This window comes from Mauremys mutica, chromosome 1 (genome assembly GCF_020497125.1).
Source record: "Mauremys mutica isolate MM-2020 ecotype Southern chromosome 1, ASM2049712v1, whole genome shotgun sequence".
Classification (NCBI taxonomy): Eukaryota; Metazoa; Chordata; order Testudines; family Geoemydidae; genus Mauremys; species Mauremys mutica.
In genome coordinates this window covers 246,570,460-246,595,625 of record NC_059072.1, presented here as the reverse complement: position 1 = coordinate 246,595,625, position 25,166 = coordinate 246,570,460, and the positions used below count along the sequence as shown (strand labels likewise).

The following is a 25,166-nucleotide window of genomic DNA, read 5'->3' as shown; positions in this document are numbered from 1 at the left end:
GCAATGGTTTTATCATTGTCATCCTATTGTCTAACTAGCGCCGGATTTAGAGTTAGTGTGGCCCTGTGCGCAGCTTCATTGTCAACCCTCCTCCCCCCCACCCCGGGACTCAGCCAAGAAAAAGAACATTCTCTCTTATCTCCCCCCTCTTTTTTTCTTCATCCTCCTCCTATATTATAAGTAATGGGAAGTAAATGAAAATAAAGTGAGGTACCTTAATTGGGGCAGGGGATTGGGGTGCAGGAAAGGGTGTGGGGGGCTGGCTCTGGGAGGAAGTTTGGGTGCTGAGTGTGGGCTCTGGGCTGGTGTAGGAGGCGGGGGGTGGCATTTACCTCGGGCAGCGTGGCTCCCAAAGTGACCGGCACACCCACCCCTCCGAGAGCAAAGCAGCGTGGGGGGAGGGAGGGAGGGAGAGTGGGCAGGGAGCTGCCTTGGCCTTGTTGCTGGCACATCTCTGCGTGCCCCTTGGGGGCAGGGGGCAGTGGTCTCCATGTGCTGCCTGGGGTAGCGGCAGTGCACGGAGCCGCTCCCCCCCGCCAGAGGTGTGGCCGTAGCTGGCCGCTTCCAGGAGCGGTGTGGGGCCACTGGCCACAGCATGCAGGCAGTCTGCCTACCTGAGCCCTGCTGCGCTGCCAGCCGGGACTCAGGGCCAGGTTGTCAGATATTTGTCCTGCATTTTGGGGGCCCCGTGCCACCGCACGCTTTGTTTCGTGATAAATCCGCTCCTGTGGATCCACTCGCTTTGTTTCATGATAAATCCGCTCCTTAAGTTAAGGCTTAACATGACAGTGTGAGAAAAGACTGTAGGGATTTTTTTAGACAAGGTATTAGAAATGCTTAGGCCAAGCCTACTCTTTAAACTTTTGCCAGCATAGCTAAGTTGGTCAGGGGTGTGCTACATGTGATCTCTGACTGACACAGCGGTGCCAGCAGGAGCCCCTAGTGTAGATGCAGTTTTAATCACAACTTCATACTTTTTCTGGTATAGCTTATTCCACTTGGGGGTGAGGGGTGTGGGGAATAAGCGCATTTTTGCTGGTATAGTTTTGTTCATGCTTGGAGTGTTTTGCTGCTATGGTATACCTCTAATGGTCTTACTGTAAATTTTCACTTTTTGTTCTGTGTTTGAACAATGCCTGTCACAATGAGGTCCTGATCCAGGACTGGGGTCCTAGGCACTATGATAATAAAAATAATTAATAATAATTAAAATGATTTCTATTATTTCCATGAAAAATTTTGAAAAAGTAAAAAATGAAAACAAGCCCCCACCTGTTTCAGACCCTGCAAAATGGAAACAACTTCAACAATTAAATATTTTTCACAACAGTAAAAAAATGTTTAAACCACCTCTAGAAATCAGGGACCCCTCAGCCTGCAAAGAGTCTATTGCAGGATCATGGCCTTAGATTGTAAACTGTTCGGGGCAGGCACCAAGATTATGCAATTATTCAGTTTATGCTTGTTCACCTCCTAGATAGTTCTGTTACAAGGTTGGATTTTTTTAATAAAAAAGTAATTATAATTGACTCTACTTATGGTCTTTTTGGTTTTTGTTGTTTTTTAAAGTTTTAAGGAAAAAATTGAAGGCAGAGATCATCATAGCTTGGCAGATTAGAATTGAAATGGTATTCCATGCATAAAGGTGCCTAGGAAAATTAATATCGTTGTGGGAAAAATAGACAAATGGAGTGTTGTGTGTGACCTCTTTGGCAGGGACCGGTGTAATAAGAGACTAGATTGGATATAGGCAGGAGCAGAGATAGGTAAGGGCTTGTGTAACAGCCAGCGGAATTTACAAGCTCTCTTTCAGTATCAAAAGGTTGACACCTACTGCAGTTAACTAGTGATACCATTAGCCTCTAATGCCCACTTCCTACATTTTCAAACAAAGCACCTTCATGCTTTTTCCCATGCTGGCCCTTATATCTGGGAAACACTCCCTGTGAACATCTGCAAAATTAACTCCTCATCCTCCCTAAAAATCCTCCTTATAACTCCTTTGCTGCGAGGCTTACAAAAGCATTAACGATGGTTAGGCTTCTGGTGTGCAGCTGAGACAACTGCCTTTCATACTCACCATATTATCTCATTGTTTCCTTGTACTCCTCTGTCTCTCTGTCTCCAGCTCTTGTCTCTTGTCTTATATTTAGACTGTAAGCTCTTTGGGGCAGAGACTGTCTCTTTTTGTTCCATGTTTGTACAATGCCTAGACCAGGGGTGGGCAAACTTTTTGGGGCGAGGGCCACATCTGGGTGAGGAAATTGTATGCAGGGCCGGGGCAAGGGGGGTGGAGTGCGGGATGTGGAGGAAGGGGCTCAGGACAAGGGATTGGGGCAGAGAAGGGGTGCAGAGTGTAAGAGGGGGCTCAGGGAAGGGGGTTGGGGTACAGGAGGGGTACGGAGTGCAGGATGGGGCTCAGGGCAGGGAGTTGGGGTGCACGGGGTGCAGGGTGCAGCAGGGAGCTCAGGGCAGGTGGTTGGAATGTACAGGAGTGCAGAAAGGGGCTCAGGGCAGGGAGTTGGGTGCAGGAGGGGTGTGAGGTACAGGCAGAGGGCTTAGGGCAGGAAGTTGGGGGGCGGGGGGCAGGAGGGGTTTGAGCTCCAGCCCGGTGCCGCTTACCTAAAGTGGCTCCGGGGTGGCAGTGGCGCACACCAGGGCCAGGGCAGGCTCCCTGCATGCCTGCCCTGTCCCCACGCCACTCCAGGAAGTGCTGCGGCCCCTGGGGGGGGGGGGGGCAGAGGGCTCTGCGTGCGCACATGGAGCCCTTTGCCTCCCGGGCCGGGGGCTGCTTCTGAGAGCAGCGCCGGGCCCACAGCACCACCAGGGGTAATCCCGCGGGCCGGATCCAAAGCCCTGAAGGGCCGGATCCGGCCCGAGGGCCATAGTTTGCCCATCTCTGGCCTAGACTGAGAGGTTTTGGTACATGTCTGGGGGGTCTTAAGTGCTACAAGAGTACAAATAATAATAAGTAATAATAAATGTTAAGTTCACTTGGAAAGTGCTTCTTCCCTTTTGATTTCTAATGATTTTTTTTTAAACTACAAGGAAAAGAATTTTAAACAAAATAAAATATAAAGGTTCAAATCAAATACATTCCCTAGTATGTTTTGTGCTACTCAGGTTTGGTTTACTGGGGTTTGGCTTAATGAAAAAAAATGAGGGTGGGAGTAGGTGACAAATGGAAGATTGTTTCCTACACATTAGCTACAGTGTCAGTTTCTCCATAACTAAGGCACCTGTTTAAAACTTTTTTCTTTTTTTTCATATATGATTGTTTTTTCCTTGCCGATAATCAAAGGGGCAAATTCACTGCTGGTGTAAGGTTATGAATGTGGTGAATTTGCTGCCCATAAGAATAAACCTTCAACATATCAGGTCAATAGTCTATTTTGGCTCAAGTCACTACTGGAGGTTCTTTCAATTTTAGGTCTTTTTGGAGATTTTAAACGTCAGAGCACCAACACCTTAAGGATCATATTAGAAGAAAGTTAAAAATGATCAGGGTTATGATAATACATAAATAGTAGGTTTGTTTGTCACAAATGAAGAATGTATGTGTGTGAATTTTATGTATAAGGAATGGCATATTTTAGAATGTGATGAAGTTATTCTTTCTGAAATAAAAATGATGCTAAAATTAATGTCTGGATTCATTAGCGGGACATTGTTGGCTAAGAAAAAGTTGCTTGCTCTTCCAGTGGCAGAGCCATAAATAGTGCTTTTACATAGGTAAATGTCAAACTTTGCTAGAACCTCTGAATACTCTTATGTTCTCAGGTTTGTTGGACTAATTCAACCTATTTCTAAATCCAGATTTTCAAAATTGACCAACTGACCATAAACCATGTGCATGCACAAAACTCACAAAATGTCTGCACACATAAAATAGTAATTGCACACAAATGATACTTGGCAGTTTGCATGCTCAGAAGCCTATATTGTACACTCAGATGTAGGTTTTGCATGCATTAATTGTATTAATTTCGTGGATGCAATTTAGGTAGTTCTGAAAACATGGCTCCTAATTTCAGCCCTCGAATTTTCAGGAAGGTAATTAAAGTACTTTCAAGCTTGCACCTGCCACTGACTGAATGGCTAGAACTACAAGACTGTTCATAGTCATGTTTGTATGGTAGTGTTTCATGGTTAATACAAATCATAAACAGGCTATAAAAGATGAAGCATCAATGAATCCTGTCTTTAAAATTGCTCGGAGCTAAAGTTTTAAAACTGATACTGCAAAGTGAAAAATGAAATTTAACCAGACATTTTTGTAAAGAAAAAGTAATTTATTGGATGTAAGATGAAAAGCTGTGAGAGTAAACATCAATCTCGTCTTAGACACATGTCATTGATTTGATGTTTGCTCTGTGCTGCTGCCTGGAGGTAAACTCTTTGAAATAGCAAGGTAGGTGCTTTATCTGTCTGTGGATAGGAGCACAGCTTGCTAAGTTACTGCTTTTTTGAGACCCTGTTACATCTTTATATTCAATCAAAGAGAAAACAGTAAATCAGAGTAATTGCTTTACCCCACGGCATTTCTATTTGTAAATGGAAAATTTACTGTAAAAATCTTCAAATTAACTTCTGCTGTTTAAACCAGATGAAAAGTCTAAAAAAGTTACTTGCAGCCCAGTATAATATATTATTGATCATGTCACTAGTTCATTAAAGGCTGACTCTTCGTTCTAATTGAACCAATGGTTTAAATTTCATTAGGGAATGCATGTAACTCTCAGAAATGTAGAACTGTTATTTCTAAGAGCTTCTATTAGCAACAGGGTTTTGAAATTATTATTTTTATTTAGGTAAAAATGGAACTGATACAAGTAAATTGGCCAGCAAAGAATATGGACGTAATCAATGAAATGGAAAGCAAAACAAACATGAAATGGTAGCACTGTTTTGCTACATAGGAATTTAACAAGCGAACTACACAGTGCTGTAATAATTAAATTGTCAGTATTAAAATGATTTCTAAAAATATCTTGTGCTGTTTCCTGTACATTGTTTCTGGATGGCTAGTTTTTCTGTGGTTTAAAATACTATGGTAATGACACCATTGTTAAAGTTATAAAACAGTTTCCATTTTAACCTCAGTTTTTACGAACACCATCTTCTATCAGGGCTAGATTGATTCTCCACTGCATTATACCAGTTTTACCTGGGAGCTACTCAATTAAGTTACTCTGGCATAAAACTGGTGTAATGCAGTGGAGAATTAGACCATAAAACTTTAAGAAAAAAAATCTTTTTTCAGTCTGAAATTTTGTATATTAAGTCATAGGTCCGTTGAGAATTTTTGGAGAAACTTTGAGGATAGTTGAATAAGCCATTTTTAAGTTGTGAATCTTTGAAATATTATTTGTTTTTCATATTTTTTAAAATTGTTCTAACTTTAACTGCTCATAATTCAAAAGTGTCATGGGCTAAACCTTCAAATAATACTTTTTACATATTTATTGTCACTTGTACATAGGTCTAGCTTTACTGTTTGGAATTCATAAATCTTTAGGTATTTAAGTTTTGATTTTGTAGGGTTTTTTCCTGTGAACATTATAGGTTCTTTATGCTGCCATGCAGTGTTTAGGAACTTAACATGGAAACCCACAGATGTTGTAATTTCCATGATCTTGAAAGTAGGCATTGCAGTTTATGGTGCTTCCCTGTGGAGATTGTAAATTCTGACGTGAGGAGAAGAGGGCTCTGACACAGGAGGGGAAGTCTGGGTGCACTGAGGACTTTGAACAACTGGTGGAAAGGATGCTCTGACCTCAAAAAGGGTGTCTAGATGTTCAATAAAGGTACAATAGGAGTCCCTATGGACTTTATACGCTCCAGTTTGAGATGTAAAATTAGCTATGTATTTGCCACCCTAACAAACTGTTCCATATTAATGTAAAAATGGATTACACTTATTTGGATTTGAGGCTGTAAAAGTTTTATATGTATAATATAGTGTACGACTATGAACTATTAGGAGAAGAAACCTGAATAGATAATGTAGCCAAATAATAGTGTCACGACTGGGCATGGATGGTCTGACCTAGTGGTGAGAGCAGGAATCAGACTGGGTCAGATACCAGGAGGTCAAGAGTCCAAGACAGGCTAGAGGGCAAAACCAAGAGTCAGGTGTCAGGCAGGGTGAGGTTACTAGGAGATGAATAGGAGCAGGTATTGCGGGGTGTGCAGTCCTAACCTGCATGGACAACTTCCTGTTTCTGTGCTTGGGTTAAATAGAAGCGGGGGACCAATCAGGAGCCCCTAGTGTTCCACCAATCAGATTCCAGGACCGGAGTCCTCTGTCAGAGCTCAGCTGCTGTCCTGGCAGCAGGGCAGTGGATGTCAGGTTGGAACTGCCTCACTCATAGGGGCCCTGTAGGCTACTGTTCAAGACTCATGGTTCCTGATACATAAATACACTTTCATGATAAATAAATACAGTTTCCAGATAGAATACTGGGATAAAATACAAATAAGGTTACAATATTAGATCTGCTAAGAACTGTTTTAGAACATATGTAGTTTTTTAAAATTAAAATATCTTGAAATCCAAGAAATACTAACCTAAATCTCTAGAATCAATAAACAAAGATTGAAAGGTCTGGCGACTCAGAGTTAAGCTTCCACATTTTGACTAAATGCAGCCAACCATAGCCAGGTCATTCTACATTCACCTGAGTGTGTCCTCTCACCGTGCAGGTAGATCAGGCTGAGATAGGAAATGTTTTATGTCTCCTTTCCCAAAGTTCCTTTACAGCAGGAGATGGTCCCTTAAGGATGGACTGATACAAAGGCCAGAACCAGGATGCAAGAGAGATTTGCAATTTCTACTTCCATGTGTATCTTATACTTACTCCAAAATATCAGATGGTGTAAGGAAAGAGGTCTGGTAGCAAAAGGCTGATGTCTATTTTGGAGCTCCCATTGGTGCTCTCTTGCAATTTTATGGCCTCTAAGAGGTGAAGTAGTGCTGGTGATGACCAATAATATTTGGTATTAGCATGAAGTATCTCAGAAAGGAGGGATGCTTTAGTTTGTAGCAAGAGTCCTGTTCCTTTGGAGTGAATACCACTTGATCATCTAAGAACTTGTGATCTGATGAGGAGGGGGAGTGTGTTGATAGATGTTATCAGATGCTTCTCAAGTTGGAATTAGAGAATAGTCCTTTCAATTTGAGTTGTTCAACCTACTGAGTGGGCTGGTTCTGGAATGGTTCATCCCAGAAGACAACAAGAAACTCCTGAGGTAGTGAAGCTGCAATGCTTAAAACCTCAGGTTTTTCAAGTGGATGTCTTCTCCATTGCCTGAGACCCTGTTACTATTTGGATGATTTAGGCCTTCTCGTGAGTTGTATGTATCTATTTCTAATGATAGAACTTGGGGAAAAGCTTGCCAAGCCCTCTGTTTGGCAGCCTCCTCCACTCGGGTCAGCTGGGTCAACAGTTCAGGCCTGATGTTCGGGAATGGATGGCAGTTGTGCTCCCTTTCACCTGTGCTCTGTGCCAGCCAATGAGGCGTAGGCTCGCTGCTCTATATTGATGGGTATCTTTCTGTCTCACCAATTGCTCCCTGCTGAAGAACTGGATCAGTCTGGAGGCCAGGGTGTTTGACTGGTTGCGGAAGTGGACAGGACCGCTCTGGTGTCTTTTCCATCCGGGGCTGGTGCTGGTGATCAACCAGATAGTTCTGTCCATTATCTGGCTCCAGATTAACCCCTTGAGCCTGCCCCCAGGGATCCTGGCCAGTCTCCAGAAGATGATCCTGGAGCTTTTCTGGACAGGAGTGCACTAGGTCACTGAGCCTCCCCATGGGACAGCACAGATGAGGCCTCATCTGTAGCCGCAGCCTGATCTACGCTTTCTACCTTCAGGCTCTACAGAGACTCCTTTATGATGCTGATAGTCTGGCTTGGAGTGTGCTGGTGCATACCTTCCTCCACTGCCTCCAAGATCTCCGATACAACTGGCATCTCTTTTATCTCTATTCAAAATGTCTCCCCCCAAACCTCTCTGAGCTGCTGGTCTTCTGTCAGTACCTCCTCAGGACCAGGAAGCTACTCTCAGCAACTAGGTCTGCAGCGGTTACTCAGGGAGAAGTTCTCCTAGCAGAACCCCTGCTATGCAACCCACACCTTTGTATGCAGAAGGTAGAGTCCCCTTTTGTGTGCTGGACTATTCCTGGGTGGTGCCACCAGAAATAGAGACCTCCTGGACTACAGTCAAAAGGACTGGGTGGACCCTGTGGCACTTGGCCAGTGGGTGGGGTTGTCCTCTCTGTGCATCCCCCATCGTGTGCGCCAGGAGGTGAGGAAAGCCTTGACCCCTGCTTCTCTTGCTTTTCTTGAGAGATTCCTGCAGAAGGGCACTCCTCGCCCACCCCTGATCCTGCAGAGCTTGTCACTGGGCCCTTGCTCCACGAACCTCCCTTGCTGCCCCCAACACATTTCCTCACTCGGCTGAATAGCATCCAGTTTATCCATCTCTGAACAGCATCCTCAGAACATCTGTATACTCTCATGCCACATACCATCCATTTCTTTGCCCTTGTGTCCCGCCCTGACTCCAAGTGACAGGACTTGGTGCCATTGGTGGAGATCAGGGAGCCACATTGGGTTAGCCTGTATTCAACCTTGGTCCCACTACCTGCCAGGGGTATTTGCTGGTGAATCCTCCAGTGAGCCATGAGTACGGGTGTGTATCTGTCATGGTTCCCAGACTACCCTGAAACTTGTCCCTTCTGCAGCAAAAGGGAGACGCTGGTGAACATCTACGTAGAGTGTTCCAGGCTGCAGTCCCTCTTCCAGCTCCTCATTTACACACACTCCATCTGTGCCTCACAAAGTCATGAGGTCTCCTTGTCAACGTCCTCCTGACGCTGGCCAAGATGGCCGCCCACCATACCACGAGGAGGAAGGTGGACAAGGGGGTGCTCTGCGACTGTGGGACTTATTTCCAGTCCCTCATTAAATCATGCCTCTGAGGTGAGTTCTTCTAGGTGCCTCCTTAGACACTCTTTTAGTGTGCTAGGTGTTGGGGGTTCTCAGGCGGTGTCCCCTTCTGTTTCCCTGTTTTTTAACCTTTGAACCTTGCTCGTGTCCCTGTTTTTTTCATTTGTTGTCCCAAGAATTCATTAGTGGCCAGGGCTCAGTGGCTCCCTCCCCCGAACTTGGTTGAAGAGGTGGACCTTCAGTTCTGGGCTGACCTAGACCCGCCTATCCCAGTACCATCAATAGGCGCACATCTTTAAACTTCTACAACAAATGAGGTACAGATCATACAGCGAAATATCTGTCTTCAGTACACAACCTTGATTCATCTCCAGAGCAGGCTGAGAAGTATAGTATGTGATCATGTAATTAAATACTGTACCACAGGCGCCAGCTTCCTCCTTTCCCTGGGAGTAATCAATCCCCACTCAGCCCCAGGCCCAGCCTCCACTCCACCCCTTTCCCTCAAGCTCCCACGTTGCCTCTTCCCACCCCCGCTCTGCACCCGATCCTGCCCCCACACCACCCCTTCCTCCTGTTAGAAGTCACTTATCTATTTACCACACTGGGTTATCTCAGATGGCATGGTATAGTAACTTGCCTTTAAAATGACATCTGCTTTGTCTCTCTGTATTGTGTGTGGTATATGTTCTTTACTTTCTCCCATAATGGTTGCTAAATGGAATCTCACCTGCACAAGGCAGGTTCCATTGAAATAGTAAGGCTTTCACCAATGTCTCCATATAATCTAAGGGACCAGTCTATGATTATCCCATTGGTACAAATGGGTCAAGTCCAGTTTTTTCAGAAGATGTATTATTTTAAGTACATTCGTTGCACATGCAAAGTGAAAAATTGATAGCATTGAATAAAAAAGTATTCTTTAAGCAAAAGAGAAAGTGTATCTTAAGCAGCAGCTTTTCCAGCTTTCTCTGCATTGCTGTATCTTAATTTTGCTTTGAAGAGAAGCTTCCTTTGGATCAGAGCACTCTTAAGTCTGCCTGCTCAGTGTTTGGCCTCTGAGTTGAGACTGCAATCAGAGGTGTCAGCTGAGATAGTGGTGAACACCTGTTCATTAAGAATTAGGCTCAGATGTTCATCTCACACAGGTCAACAAATGGGCAGTGGATTTTAGTGTCCTTTGGTCACTACTAAGAAATTATTTTAAAATACTAACAGTGTCTGCATATCTTGGGTGTTTTCAGTACACTCATATCTTAAAATTAACAGCTTTGGGCATTTTAACAGTCTTCCCTGACGCATGTTAAGTCAAGTCATTTGGGTAGATGATTTAAAGTCCATTTTGCTTAACTGGGCAGCTAGTGAGAAAGGCGAGTTTTATTTTATTTATGGCCAAGACACTTACATGACACTAATGTATTTTCCACTTTACAAAACTACATCACAAAAAAAGAGGAAAGCATTAGCTGGAAAAAGCAAAATATTAAGTCATCCTTTTAATCTAATAATTGTAAACACTCGTAAACCTGTTTAGGCATTTAGGTTTGTTTTGTGATGAGGATGAAACTTAAGAGACTGAAGTTTGCAAATCTCTATATATTGTTTGGAGGTGATATGGACATAGTGTTCTTCATGTCTTGGACCTCTTATATTAAAATAACATTTTAGAATTTTTTTTGATGTTTGTCTTTCAATATTGGGGCCTTTAGTTTATTTCCAAAAAGAACACAATTGTTTCATGCAGTGATACCATTTAATCCCCAGTGCTCCACTCCCCAACCCCATCATTCGAATATTCATTTATTCATGCTCTGAAGTTGTGATGGTGTCAAATCAGTTCGAAGGAGGAATTGTTTCAGCAGTAGTTTCATGACTTGACTGATAAGAAGAAGGAGCATAACTGGGAAAACCATTACAAGATGTAGTTTTAACTGCTCTTTGGGGAGCTAGTTAATGAAAGAATCACTACAGAAACACAGCTATGTAAAAAAGGAGCATTCTCTTATAACACACTGAGGATATGTCATAAGTGGAAATATGTTCATAATTTCTATTTACTCTTAGCTGTAATTACCATGTGTCTTAAGAGAACTTTCAGTGCTCTGTCAAAGTTGCTTCAATCTTTTCTGCATTGCATTTCAGGCAGAGAAACTCAGTATGGACTAGAGCTTGCCCCATGTGTGGGGTTTTTTTTTTTTTGGCTTCCTTAAGAATTTAATTATCTGTTTTCTGTGTGAGAAAGCACTGGCATACCCAGAGACCTGAGCTTCCACTGACTAATTAGACTGGCATTAATCTGACTCATGTTCTTGTTATCTTTGCCATCTGTCTGTGAACCACGTTAATAGATTAACATTGGTTTATGTGTTGCTCTTTAATTTTGTAAAAATTCTCTTTCCTTTGACGCAGTGTCTATGAACCAGACAGAAATGTTCTGCGGAGAAAAGAATGGGAGAGGAGAAATCAGGAGGCACAACAGGAAGATGGTTCATTTAATACCAGTTACTCCCTCTTCAGTGAACCGTACAAGGTAGATGTTTCCCAACTATACTGTTTGTTTATTTATTTATTTTTTGGACAATAAAATGTAGGTTGTACAAGATGTTGCTCAGGCTTCAGTAGTCTCCTACAAGTGTTGGCCTCACAAAACTTGCATATAAACATTTATGGTTCATTGATAATCAGATACTTTTACATTGGTTTCTTACAAGATTCAGTAGTAACTAAAATGAAATAATCTAATAAGTTGGTGATATTGCATTGAATCTAAGAGGTTGCACTGAATCTAAGAGTGAGGGTGATGGTGCTCTACTTCTAAAGTATTTAGGAAAAATAACTGTTTTAGAATGTGGTCAAGCTAACATAAGAACATCAGAATGGCCATACTAGGTCAGACGAACGATTCATCTAGCCCAGTATTCTGTCCTCAACAGTGGCCAGTGCTAGATGCTTCAGAGGGAATGAACAAAACAGGGCAATTATCACATGATCCATACCCTGTCATCCAGTATCTGGCAGTCAGAGGCTTTGGGATACCCAGAGCATGAGGTTGCATCCCTGACCATCTTGGTTAATAGCCATGCATGGACCTATTCTCCATGTACTTATCTAGTTCTTGTTTCAGCCCCAGTAAAATGTGTGGCCTTCACAACATCCCCTGCTATGGGATGACTATGCATTGTGTGAAGAAGAAATTCCTTAAGTTTGTTTTAAGTCTGCTGTTTATTAATTTTTTTAACTGATCTCTGGTTCTTGTGTTATGTGAAGTGGAAAATAACACTTATTCACTTTCTCCACACCATCCATGATTTCATAGACTGCCATCATATCCCTCCTTATTTGTCTCCTTGCTAAACTGAACAGTTCCAGTCTTTTTAATCTCTCCTCATCTGGAAGCTGTTCCATATCCCTACACATTTTTGTTGCCCTTCCAAATCTAATATATCTTTTTTGAGATATGGCAACCAGAACTGCACACAATACTCAATCTGTGTGTGTGGGGGGGTATCATGGATTTATATAGTGGTATTATAATATTGTATGTCTCACCTATCCCTTTCCTAATGGTTCCTAATACTGTGTTAGCTTTTTTGATTGCTGCTGCACATTGGCAGATGTTTTCAGAGACCATCCACAATGACTCCAAGATTTCTGGACCTTATCATTTTGTATGTCTAATTGGGATTATGTTTTCCAATGTGCATTACTTTATACTTACCAACATTGAATTTCATCTGCCAGTTTTGTTGCCCAGTCATATACACACTAAATATGTTTGTATCATGAGTCCAATCTAGGTGCCTGTTCTTTAGCATGACAGTATATATAGTTTATTTTTTATTTGCTATGAATGACACAAACATAATTTGTCTGAAAATACCATCTGCTAGGATTTTCATTCCTGTGGTCCCAGCTTCCAAAAGGGGCAGACAGAATTCCGAAATGTCATTTAGAGTTTTGGTCCCTAAGGGATGGAACACAAGCCAGTCCCACCACCAATGGTCAGGTGTTACCCTTTGAGCTTGAGCACTGCCTAAACTTTGAGGACTGGTAGTTCCTTTTTGAGCATGGTCAATAAAAGAGCTCCCTGCAGTGGCTGTACCTCTCCAATTGCTGCTCCAGCTCTTTTCTTTGGATGCTTCAGAGCACTGTAGGGTACCTTTTACCTTTAACATTGGCAATGGCTGAAATATGTCCGCTGCTCTGTCTACTTTGGAGTGGCCTACCAGTTGCACAGGTGTTAGATTTGCTGCAAATGTTACCTTAAGCACTGAGGCCTGGTCTACACTAGGACTTAAATTCGCATTTAGCAGCGTTAATTCGAACTAACCGCTCAACCGTCCACACCAGGAAGCCATTTAATTCGAACTAGAGGGCTCTTTAGTTCGAATTTGGTACTCCACCCCGACAGGTGGAGTAACGCTAAATTCGACATGGCTAGCTCGAATTAGGCTAGGTGTGGATGCAAATCGAACTTAGTAGCTCCAGGAGCTATCCCACAGTGCACCACTCTGTTGACGCTCTGGACAGCAGTCCGAGTTTGGATTCTCTGACCAGCCACACAGGAAATGACCCGGGAAAATTTGAATTCATTTTCCTGTCTGGGCACTTTGAATCTGACGTCCTGGCTGGACATCAGGGCGAGCTCCGCAGCACCTGCAACGATGCAGAGCTCTCCAGCAGAGGAGTTCATGTTATCTGTGAATAGAAAGAGGGACCCAGCATAGACTGACTGGGAACTCTTCGATCTGATCGGTGTGTGGGGCGAGGAGTCTGTGCTTTCGGAGCTGCGCTCCAAAACAGGGAATGCGAAGACCTACGAGAAGGTCTCCAAAGCCATGAGAGACAGAGGATACAGGCGGGATGCAATGCAGCGCCGCGTGAAAATCAAGGACCCCAGACAAGGCTACCAAATAATCAAAGTGGCAAACGGACGCTACGGAGCCTGCCACCACTGCCCCACCAGTGACCGTGGACTCTGACGATGGGACAGTGTCGACGGCCAGTTCCTCGGTGATGTTCGCGGACGGGGAAGATGAGGAAGGGTTTGTGGAGGACGAGGCAGGCGAGAGCGCTTACAACGCTGGTTTCCCCGACAGCCAGGATCTATTCATCACCGTCACGGAGATCCCCCAACAACCCTCCCCGGCCATTAACCCGGACCCTGAATCAGGGGAAGGAGCAGTCGGTAAGTGCTTTAACCATGTTAACTTTTATTCTTAATATAACAGCAATCTTAACTGTGTGAAAAGGAGGTCTCTCTAGATATGGGGATAGAACAGAAATCATCCTTGGAGATCTCCACGAAGCTCTCCTTGCGTTAATCGAAAAGCATCAGCAGGAGGTTCCTGGGGAGAGCTGCCTTATTGGGTGCTCCGTGGTAGCACAGTTTTCCGCGCAAGGCTTTCATGAGGTACTCAGGGAGCACTGCCTCCCCGAGCACGGCTGCATCGGGCCCTGGTTCGTGCTAGCTTTCACGCAGCATGCGCTCTCTATCTCCTTCAGTGACCCTCCTCAGGGTGATCTCGCTCGGAGACTCCTGCATCTAATTAGGGTAATTACTGTAATTTTACGCCTGGTCCAAAGTATTTTTAAAAAATCTACGGACAGACGGCATAGCACAGACTCAGCACGCAGCTGCGTGACGAGCGTAACGGAAAGCCAAAGAATATAATGGACGCTCATGGAGGGAGGGGGGAATGAGGACGCAAGGTATCCCACAGTTCCTGCTGTCTCCGAAAAGTATTTGCATTCTTGGATGAGCTCCAAATGCTTCTAGGGTCAAACACAGTGTCTGCGGTGGGTCAGGGCATAGTTCGGCAATTTGCGCACACACCCCACCCACCACCAGAAGTGAAAACAATCCTCTGTTGACTCTTTTACATGTCACCCTATCTTTACTGAATGCTGCAGATAGACGCGATGGTGCAGCACTCAACACCAACCTCCTTGCTCCCCCCACGCTATGGATGGCTGATGGTACAGAAAGATGGAAATCCGTCCTCATCATCAGCCTATTGGCACATGGGGCAGTGCAAAAGGGCTGGTAACCATGCCGATCTTATTACCATCTTATTACCAATTTATGGTATGGTAGATGGTACAATATGGCTGGTAACCATCTCTGCTGTCATGCAAAAGCAAAAGCATGCTGCTGTGTAGCGCTGCTGGCCCGCCTCTGTCAGCGGCATCTAGTACACATACGGTGACATACACAAAAGGCAAAACAGTGTCCATGGTTGCCACGCTATGGCGTATGCCAGGGCAAATCTGGGAAAACGGGCTTGAAATGATTGTCTGCCGTTGCTTTCCCGGAGGAAGGAATGACTGGCGACATTTACCCAGAATCCACCGCGAAAATGATTTCTGCCCCAGCAGGCACAGGGGTCTCAACCCAGAATTCACAGAGACAGCCTAGACTCAGTTAATTGTTCGCAAAAATGTATCTTTGCAAGGAATTCACTCCCTGTTTCCCATCTCACAGCTTCCACTGTCTCCAGACCTGCCACAGCATCCCCCTCGCAGAGGCTGGCAAAGATTAGGCGGCGAAAGAAAAAGACAAGGGACAAGATGTTCGAGGAACGTATGGGCTGCTACCTAGCAGAGGCGGACCAGCAGAGCCAGTGGAGGGAGACCGTCTCTCTGTGCCAGCGCTCACACAGCGAACGGGAGGAGAGGTGGCGTGAGGAAGACAAGCAGGCAACTGAAACAATGCTTGGACTAGTGAGGGAGCAAATGGACACGCTCAGGCGCCTTGTGGATGTTCTGCAGGACTGCAGGAGGACAGAGACACCCTGCAGTGTATCTGCAACCGCACTCCCCCACCACAAAGTCCCATATCCCCCTCACCGAAAATAATCAGGAGGAGGGGCGGCCGGGGATGTGAATAATGTCACTGCACCACAGCACAGTGCTCAAGTACCCAAAAGCTCTCATACCCTACATTTGCCGAAGTCCTTCACTTCCAGACTCACAGTAGTCCCAATCCCAGTCCCATCCCCTAACTGTCTACTTAATTAATAAAAATGCTTTGCTGTTAATTACTGTTTCCGTTATGTTTTTTCAAAGAAGACTGTGTTTGAATGGGGGGCGTGGGGAAGGGGGTGGTTAATTGCATAGGACAGTCACCTTTCCCAGGGTACAGACACGGGGGCAGGATCAGCAGCGGGTCACACACACGGTGCAGTCAGTAGGCACCCTGGTCGGTTTTTGGAGGTGGTTTCCAGGATCTGTGTGGGCGGGGGAGATGTGACTTTGCAGCGGGGGAGGGCGGTTACAGATCTTATACAGCGGTCCTTGTCCTGGACCGCTGAGTCACGCAGCTGAGGAATCTGTATCCGTCCTCCTCCACCACAAGGTCACATATCCGCCCGCACACAGAATTCCATAAAGAGGGATGGCAGGCTCCGTTGAAAGAAGCCTTCCGGCACTGCGGACCGCTCTAGGAGCAGGAGCCTGTCATTCCTTGAGTTTAGAGGCGGTGTTTACATCACCGCACACCCTACCCAGCACAGCCTGCGTCCCAGTTTCAACCCTTTCACAAAAAGTCATGAATAAAGAAACCTTTGTTAAGTAATAATGGGACATGTATTTTATTTTTACACGTGTGCTGGAAGTGGGGGTAACGGGGTGAACGGGGTATGTAACCGAAGAGGAGAGTCAACAGTAACTGGGTAAAGAAACAGGGGCAGGTTCAGCTTCTCTGTAAAGAAACTGAACAGTCACAGGTCACGCTGCTCGCTGGTATTTGAAGAGTTCCTTGTCGCTGTCCCAGGCGCCTGTATAGGGCTTCATGAGCAAGTGCATTAGCAGGCAGGCTGGGTCCCCGAGGATGACTATAGGCATCTGCACATCCACAACAGTTATTTCGTGGTCCGGGAAGAAACTACCTTCCTGCAGGCGTCTGAGCAGCCCACAGTTCCTGAAAACACACGCATCATGAACCTTGCCCGGCCACCCGACGTTGATGTTTGTAAAACGTCCCCTATGGTCCCCCAGTGCTTGCAGCACCATTGAAAAGTAGCCCAATTTCTCATCAGCTGACTGTGGAAGAGGTGGACGATAAAGTGCGAGGAGGAGAAAACGGCGATGATCGCAGCGGGCTCCGTGCTTGCAGTGCTGTGGCGTCCGCGCTGTCACTGACCAGAAAAGTGCACGAACAGATTGCCCGCAGGCGCTTTCAAGGAGGGAGGGAGGGAGGTTGTGATTGACGGTTCAATGACGACACTTACCCAAAACCACCCTCGACACATTTCTCCCCCCAGCAGGCATTGGGGGCTCTACCCAGCATTCCAATGGGCAGCGGGGACTGCGGGAACTGTGGGATAGCTTCCCACAGTGCACTGCTTCCAAAGTCGACGCTGGCCCCGTGAATGTGGACTCAGAAATTCGAATTAGTGTATTTAGTATGGATACACAAATTCGACTTCATAAGGTCGAATCCACAAATTCGAACTAAGTTGATTCGAAATAGTCTTGTAGTGTAGACAAGGCCTTAGAAAACATGGGAAACATCACCAAGTCCTCCTCAAGGCACTGCAGAGAGACTACCACAAGTCCCTTATGAGGTCAGCCTGGAATGTTTTGAAGGGCAAACCCATGAGCACAACCTATGAGCTTGTCTTCACTACAGGCTAAATCGGCACCGCTACGATCAATGTAGCGGCATTGATTTAGCGAGTCTGGTTAAGACATGCTAAGTTGATGGGAGAGCGCTCTCCCATCGACTTCTGTAATCCACCTCAATGAGAGATGGAAGTAATGTTGATGGGAGAGCATCTCCTGTCGACATAGCATGGTGTAGACACTGAAATAAGTCGATGTAGATTACGTTGATTTCCATTACATAGTTTAGTGCTGTGGTGAAGACAAGTCCCATGTCTAAGTAAGTTTCTCACTTAAAGCAACTTCTCAGCAGCACCAGCCCCCAGGACCAGGATCCAACTTTCATAGATGAAAAAAGCGCTGTCCTTTCTGCTCCCTTAGTGATAGATAACTGTCCAGGGGGTTCTTTCCCCTCCTCTTATAGTCCAGCAAACCTTTGAAATGTATCCTTTTGAAGTGTACCCCCAGATAAATTAATTCTTTCCTGATGCTTGTGGTCTGGTGTGCTGCTGCCAGGCTGCTTTTTCACCATCCTGTTAACTTGTTCTTCCTGTCTAGCTCAGAGGCAAATGAACTCCCATTGTATTTGGCATATCCTGCTTAATTTACATCAGAGATCTAGGCAGACAGGTAAATCAACATTCCTTTGTTTGGGAAATCCTTGTTTATCAACCCAGCTTGGTTACATAGTTTAAATGTATTTTAGTATATAGATGCGACTTCTGGAATAGCACCTGAACATACATCTCACAATGCTTATGATGACCAGTATGATATAAGCTCCCATATGATACCTCACACGACATTCTTTATGGATAAAATTCTACGATATCAATGTGTTAGGTGTAGTGAGTTTGTCAGGCTTGATAGGAGATACTGTTTCATGACAGTGAACCCTTTACCAGTTGCATCAAGGGGACTTTAGGGTCACACCTTCCACAAGGGAATGAAGGGAAACACTCCTCTTTGTAGGCTCAACTTCTACATTAACTCCAGGCTTCATGGAAGTTTAATACCCCTCTGCACAGTGCTCTTGGCCTCGATAACACCAGCAGAAGTCAAAGGGCCTCATTCTTGCCTTTCCGCAAGCAGTAGATGACCTTGTCAAAAGCAGACTGGGAGCCTTTTATACTTGTTTGCTCCTTGCTCCTTAGATGTCTGTGCCCTAAAATCAGATTTTCAGAAAGACTCTACAGCAGTGATACTCAGACCTCTGTGGTTCAGGAGCCAAATTAGCGATCAACATTACCCAAAAGAGCCACAGTAGTGAGAATTCATTGTTTCATTTACAATTTTTAAAAACATATTATTCTCACAGCAAAATGACTGACCAAGTATTCTACAGCTAGTTAATAACATAGTAAAAGCATTCTGAGTGGTTAATAACTTAGATTGGTTAATAATTAAATCACACAGTGTTTTAATATCATGTGCTGCAAAGAGCTGCAGGAGATGCACTGAGGAGGCACTCCCAAGCCACAGTCTGAGTATTACTGCCCTACAGACTGTTCCTTACCCCATTATACCTCTCAAGAATGTTCTCAGGCACCCTCTGATGATGAGATGCTGCAGGAAGTCCAGTCCCTTCTGGCCAAGAAAGAGGGAGAAGGGGTTTTATTACAGATACTTCCTGGACAGAAGAGACTGCCTCATCAATAAAATCAGTAATTTTGCTAAAGAATCTTTAAGAAGAATGTGATTGGTTATATCCTCTGGATCGTGCAGTTGTCTGAACATAGAGATACTTCGCAGGTATCAGAAGGCTCTTCGATCATTATACCCAGGGATATGGGTATAATGTGGGATATGTTTTCACAAAATATTTGGCCTACTTACCCAGATTGGGAGTGCATGTGTTCCCCTACCTAATAACTGGCTACTCAAGGACAGCAACCCTTTTGAGGATGTCATAAAATCAGACTCTACCACTAGAATTCCTGTTAAAATAGCCAACATTCCAACTTGTCCCTAGCACACAAGTAGAATATCTGAGAGCCCAGCCAGATACAGCTTAGCTTGAACCTTTCCTGCCTCAGGAGTGGATCCAAGACCGTACCACTCTGGCAGAGAGGAGAAGCAAGAGCCAGCAGATGACAGCTTAGACCATACTAAGAATGTTGGATCTGATGGCTGCAGCTCTACTTGTAGTTCCCATGGCACGTTTGCATATGAGATCTCTTCAGTGGCCCCCGAGAGCGCAGGGACTCTCACATTACATTCAGATGAGAGAATACCTCTGGCCTGGTGGCGTCTAGAGACAACCTTCAATTAGCTATGGACATCCAAATTACAGTGAGCACAAATGTGCCTGGCTTTTGACGCGGAGTCCATACAGAGGGGCCCAATGCTTGGAGGAACAAAGACTGCACAAAAATTTCATATGTAGGGATATGGACTGTTCCTCAGGCTTTAAGGCCTGGTATTCCAAAAGGTGTCCTAGTTTGAGGAGAATCAGGCCACCACATTTTACATCAATAAGTAGGGAAGCACCATGTTATGGGGTGACCTGCCTCTTTAAAGGCCAGGAGGCCAGAGGCTGGCCAAGCCTGATTAATTAGCCAGGCCCTACCATACCTGATCTGGCTGTAGGACTTTAAAAAGGGAGGAAACCCAGCACTTAGGGGCTGGCTGTGGAGGAGAGCTGTTGAGCTGGCTTGTGGCTGGAGAGCTGAGTCACCAGAGTGGAGCTAACTCCTGTGATAGGACCTGGAACAAGGGGCCAGTCTCCAGGGAGGCAATACTGGGGGCTATGTTCTGTAAGAGGAACCCAAGAGGGGCAAGATGCTCAACTGCTTAGATGGGTGAAAGATATTTTGGTAGTGTTTAGTTTTGGAGTTCTTCTGAGCCCAGGGTGAAGTCATGGGACCCGCTACTCTTCAAAAAAAAAAAAAATTGGAGTGCAATTCTGTTTGATTTAGAAGGACTTTGCTGTTGGACTCGGAGCAGATGGGTGAAGGGACTTTGAAGAGGTCAGTTGGGAGAAGCCAGCTCAGGGCTTGTCCAGTTACAGCTGGACTTGGATACCCCAGAAGGGGTGGAACTTTTAAGTCACAAAAGACCCAGACAGAGGCTAATAGCAGGAGAAGGTGACCAACGGGCAGCCCCATCAACCACGCACCCAGTACAAAGAAACAAAAGCTGGTGAATAGCTTCTGTGCACATGGGGCTTGCTCTGGTGTGGGATCCTGTAACACTGCCTGAGTCGGTAAAACCTGTTTATATGAAAGTGGCCCTGTCTCTCTAAACATTCCTTGACACCATACATGTAGCAGGGAAGCAGAACATAATCATAGGCAGACTGGATCAGTCTGTGACAGATCCTCACAAATGGTCTCTGAATCAAGGAATGGTGGATCAGCTCTTCCCTCCAGTGGGGAGTGCTAGAGGTGGATCTCTTCAGTAGTCATCTGACTAAGACAGAGAAAAAGACTACACTAGTGAGGGATCTGCTGGAGAAGAAGAGATTGTGTGAAGAAGGAGCCTCCTCTGTGCCTTTCTGCTAGTACCTCTGCTAGCTAAGATCTTGGCAAAGTGATAGTCGAGAGAGTGATCTTACAAACCCCATACTAGCCCAGACAAGTATAGCTGTCAACTCTTTTGCAGATATCTGATTTCACGAGGCTGAGAATCTGGCCAGAGGGCACTCCCCTCTTTCCCAACCCAGGAGCTCCCTCCTTGAGAAGATTGGCTTCTGACAGGAAAAAGATCTATAGTTATACTCTCTCTGAACTGGTAGCACCAGTCTTCCTAGCTTCTCAAAAAACATGTAGCAGGTGGACTTACAATTCCAGGCAGAAGAGGCTTGTGGCATGATATAAGCAGGACCATGATGACCTCTTTACTACCTATGCTTGACTAGCTTCTTACTGACTGAATCTAATTTAAATCCCAACTCAGTTAAGAAACATCTGGCCTGTTGAGAACTAGTCAAGGCATTATCTCTGTAGACCTGTATCTTCAGATTTATGTGGGGTTTCCATTTTTTAAACCTCGTTAATAGCTCTCTTTATTATTGGACGTTAATGTGGTCCTGACAAAGCTACTGAAAACTTCCTTTAAAGGCACCAAATATCTTTGAGCTCAAATTCAGTGTGATAGTGACTGCTGCTTGTAGAGTGTGCGAGCCTCAGGCTCTCATGTCTATTGCATCTTATTCCAAGTTTTACAGTCTGATGCCTCAGACTCAGCTGAGACTGCTCTTGGAGGTGGTGACAAATTTCCACCATAGTCAGCCTCGCAACTTGCCAGTGTTCTTTCCACCCATGTGTGCCCCACAATGCTGTTCTCCCTAGGCTCAAAACGTTCTTGGCATTCTAACTGGAGTGGATTAAATCTTTAAAAAATCCTCCCAACTTTTTTTTTATTTTACTCCACTGGGCAATACTGTGACTAAGTGATCCATTTAAAAAAATGTAGTTTGATTGCATTTTGCATATCTATCACCCGGCTGCTCTGAAACTAGAAAGCCAATGCAAGGATGTTCAACTTTATTACTGCCTGTACTGCTTGCCCTGGGGAAGGTTCCCTTGCAAACATAGACAAGGCAGCTATATGGCCCTCATTCCACACATCCCTAAGGCACTATTAAGTGAATTCAGCTTCTAGGAGGAAATCCTGTTTCAGTGATGCAGATACTGTTTCTGAGTTAGGGGAGTACCAATTCTCCTTTCCCCTAGCATGTTTGGTTTTTTCAGTATGTGAGTAATTTAAGCCAATTATATTTAAGTTTATAAAAAGCAAGCCAAAAAACCCCACCTTCCTCCCCATGGTTGGTATTGCCTGATTACTGTTGCCTGTTGCAGATTTATTTACATTCTTTTTCCTTTTTACATTCTTTTTATGTTCTTCTCTTGAGCTGCTTCTCTCTCCAGGAGCAAGAATCCTGAGGTTAAATCCTGGTCCTAGTGATGTCAATGGGTGTTTTGCCATTGACTTCAGTGGGATCAGGATTTCACCACTGGTGAAGGAAAAGCAGAAAATTACTGACCTCTAATCCCGTTTCTGTGAAGGTAGCCTGACAGGATTTTCACTCACTCACCTGCTTCTGTGCAGAGTTTGGAAGAATCTGTGAGGCGGTGATGTTAATGTTTATACCTTTGTTTACAATTAACTTCTTGAGACAATAGTTTTCAATTATTTTTATTGATTGTCTTATTTCTTTGGGGAGCTTTTGCCTCCTGCTCGAAGACTGTGGCTAGGCTCAGATGATAGCAAATTCCACCCTTGGGAGGGTAGAAAAGGCAACTTGCTTGTATTCCATCTTGCTACCACTGCCAAAAAATGTTAAGAACTTTGGAAATTCTTCCTGTTTTTTTGCAAAAGAGCTAAGACCCAGGAGTGAGAATTCTGTCAGAAATTATATTTTCAGAGAAGTAGAATCATGAGTCAGTAATATTTTTCCCATGTCTTATTAGCTCACTTTCTTTCCTTAAGAAACCTTGTTGATATTAGGTTCAGCTCAGAATATGCAGTAGGCTGACTGATGAATTCAGTACTTTCTTAAGCTATTGTGTTCATTTTGAAGACTTCAGTAACTCAGACATAGGTTAGGGGTTTGTTATAGAAGTGGATGGGTAAGATTCTGTGGCCTGCATTGTGCAGGAGGTCAGACTAGATGATCATAATGGTCCCTTCTGACCTTAAAGTCTATGAGTCTATGAGTCTATTGTATTACCTCCCTTTTTTTCTATGTGTAGATTTCTGTAAAGAACACATACTGGAGGAAATCAGGAATGTAGTATTTTCATTCATGGCTGAAGCCTAACCCATGTCTTGAAAGGGAAGCTTGCTATGGACTACAAGGATTTAGTGCCAGGTGGGTCAGGGGACAGATAGTCCAGAGCAGTAATGTATGTGCAAATGGTCAGGCAGCCAGCAGGTCAGTCCATGTCAGAGGCTGTCTGGGACCATGGTCAGAGTTCTTGCAGGAGTCAGTAGCCGGAAGACTCAATCCAAGGAGCCAGATTAGTGGGTTGGGAAGGTGAGGTCGGATGAGGCAACAAGGTAGAGTAAGGTGAAGCAGCAAGGCAAGGCAGTCTGTGGAGCAACTTGCAGGCTCTAGTCTGGGTCTCAGACTGCTTCCTCTTCCTATTCAGGCCTTTATATAGTCCAGTTAGTGAATGAAAGTGCTGCCTGTCCATCCAGTCAGGGGCCTGGGTGCCGTGGGGTTGTAGGTCTTCAGTACTGAGGCTTTTGGTCAGAGGCAGCACATCAGTGCATTGCTGTGGTGCAGTAGCTAATGCTGCTGCCTAAGCACCTTGTAGGCCTCAATTCAATACTTGGCTCCCAACAAAGGAAATTTCTTTATTATGACCCGATTTAATCCAAATCATTCTGCATAGCTGCAATAATAAATTTTCTAGTTTCCAGGTAATATATTTTAACTACAGTGTGATACCAGTGATAGATTTCTTTTTTATATACTCTGAGGCCCTTTATAGCTTTTCCAGTTCAGGGTAGATTTAAGATGTTGACAAGTGTCTTCAGAGACAATAAGGATTTTCGATCTCATTCCTCAACTGTGTTACTGTATAAGGCGGTGCTGCTTCAGTAAGGAGTGAAGCATGAATGGAATTATTTTCTTTTACTTTAATTGTTACAGAATGTTTGATTTTTTTGTTGTTGTTTTGCAGACTAACAAGGGGGATGAGCTCTCAAATCGTATCCAGAATACATTAGGCAACTATGATGAAATGAAGGACTTATTGACGGATCGATCCAACCAGAGTCATCTTGTTGGAGTTCCAAAACCTGGGATTCAACAGGCACCTGTGAACAAAACTGATGAACATTTTATTGTAGATTCAAGACCACAGCCTCAGCCTTCCATCTGCAGCACTTCATCATCCATACCAGCAGCTCTATCTGGTCAGCAAAGCAAGAGCCCCACAATGGGTTGGCAGAAAGCTGGGTACAGTGCTTCTGATGGCCAGCAGAGGGCAAGCAAGCATGGGCACAGATTGCTTGAGTCACACAACAGTGACTTCAAAATGGCTAACCAAAAAACCAGTCTGGAAAAGCTTAAACACTTTGCATCGAGTCCCACATCGTCATCTGTCAGTGCTGCAAAACAAGGTACTTTAAGATCCGTGCTTGGAGACAGTGTCAGCAAAACACAACAGCAGTCCAAATTAAATTGCAGTGTAGAAGCAGGATCTCAGGCTCAAGAAAGGCCAGCAAAACACAGCACTGGGCACTGTGTTCAGAACTTCCCTCCTTCACTTGCTTCAAAGCCTAATATAATTCAACAGAAACCAACGGCTTATGTAAGACCAATGGATGGTCAAGATCAGGCTCCTGATGAGTCTCCAAAGCTAAAGTTATCGGCAGAAGCTAACAAGCACTGTACATCATATAGGGGAGTGCCTTCTAATAAGCCTGACCCTGCTATGGCCAAGACCAAGATGGCAAAATTTAACGTTCCCAAGCAAGAAGAGGTAAGCATTTTGAAACATTTCATGACATTGCAAAGTTTAAATACCAGTTTATTTGGCAAAGTGCACCTCTTTTTAAACATTTTTATATATTTGTTTTTGTTTAAAGCCTTTTGTTTTAAATTGGAATGTCATACACTGCAAATAGTAACCCAATAGTTACATCAAAAAGGTAT

The 25,166-nt window shown here is 44.5% G+C and overlaps 1 protein-coding gene across 2 annotated transcripts in view; it reads left to right on the top strand.

Moving 5' to 3' along the window:
- AFF3 (AF4/FMR2 family member 3) overlaps nucleotides 1-25,166 on the top strand; it is a 480,216-nt gene that overhangs the window by 58,571 nt on the left and 396,479 nt on the right. For both annotated transcript variants that reach the window (XM_045005798.1, XM_045005808.1), the window contains exons 2-3: nucleotides 11,363-11,483; nucleotides 24,190-24,993. In XM_045005798.1, coding sequence (XP_044861733.1) covers nucleotides 11,363-11,483; nucleotides 24,190-24,993 — 925 coding nt within the window. The remainder of the gene's footprint in view (nucleotides 1-11,362; nucleotides 11,484-24,189; nucleotides 24,994-25,166) is intronic.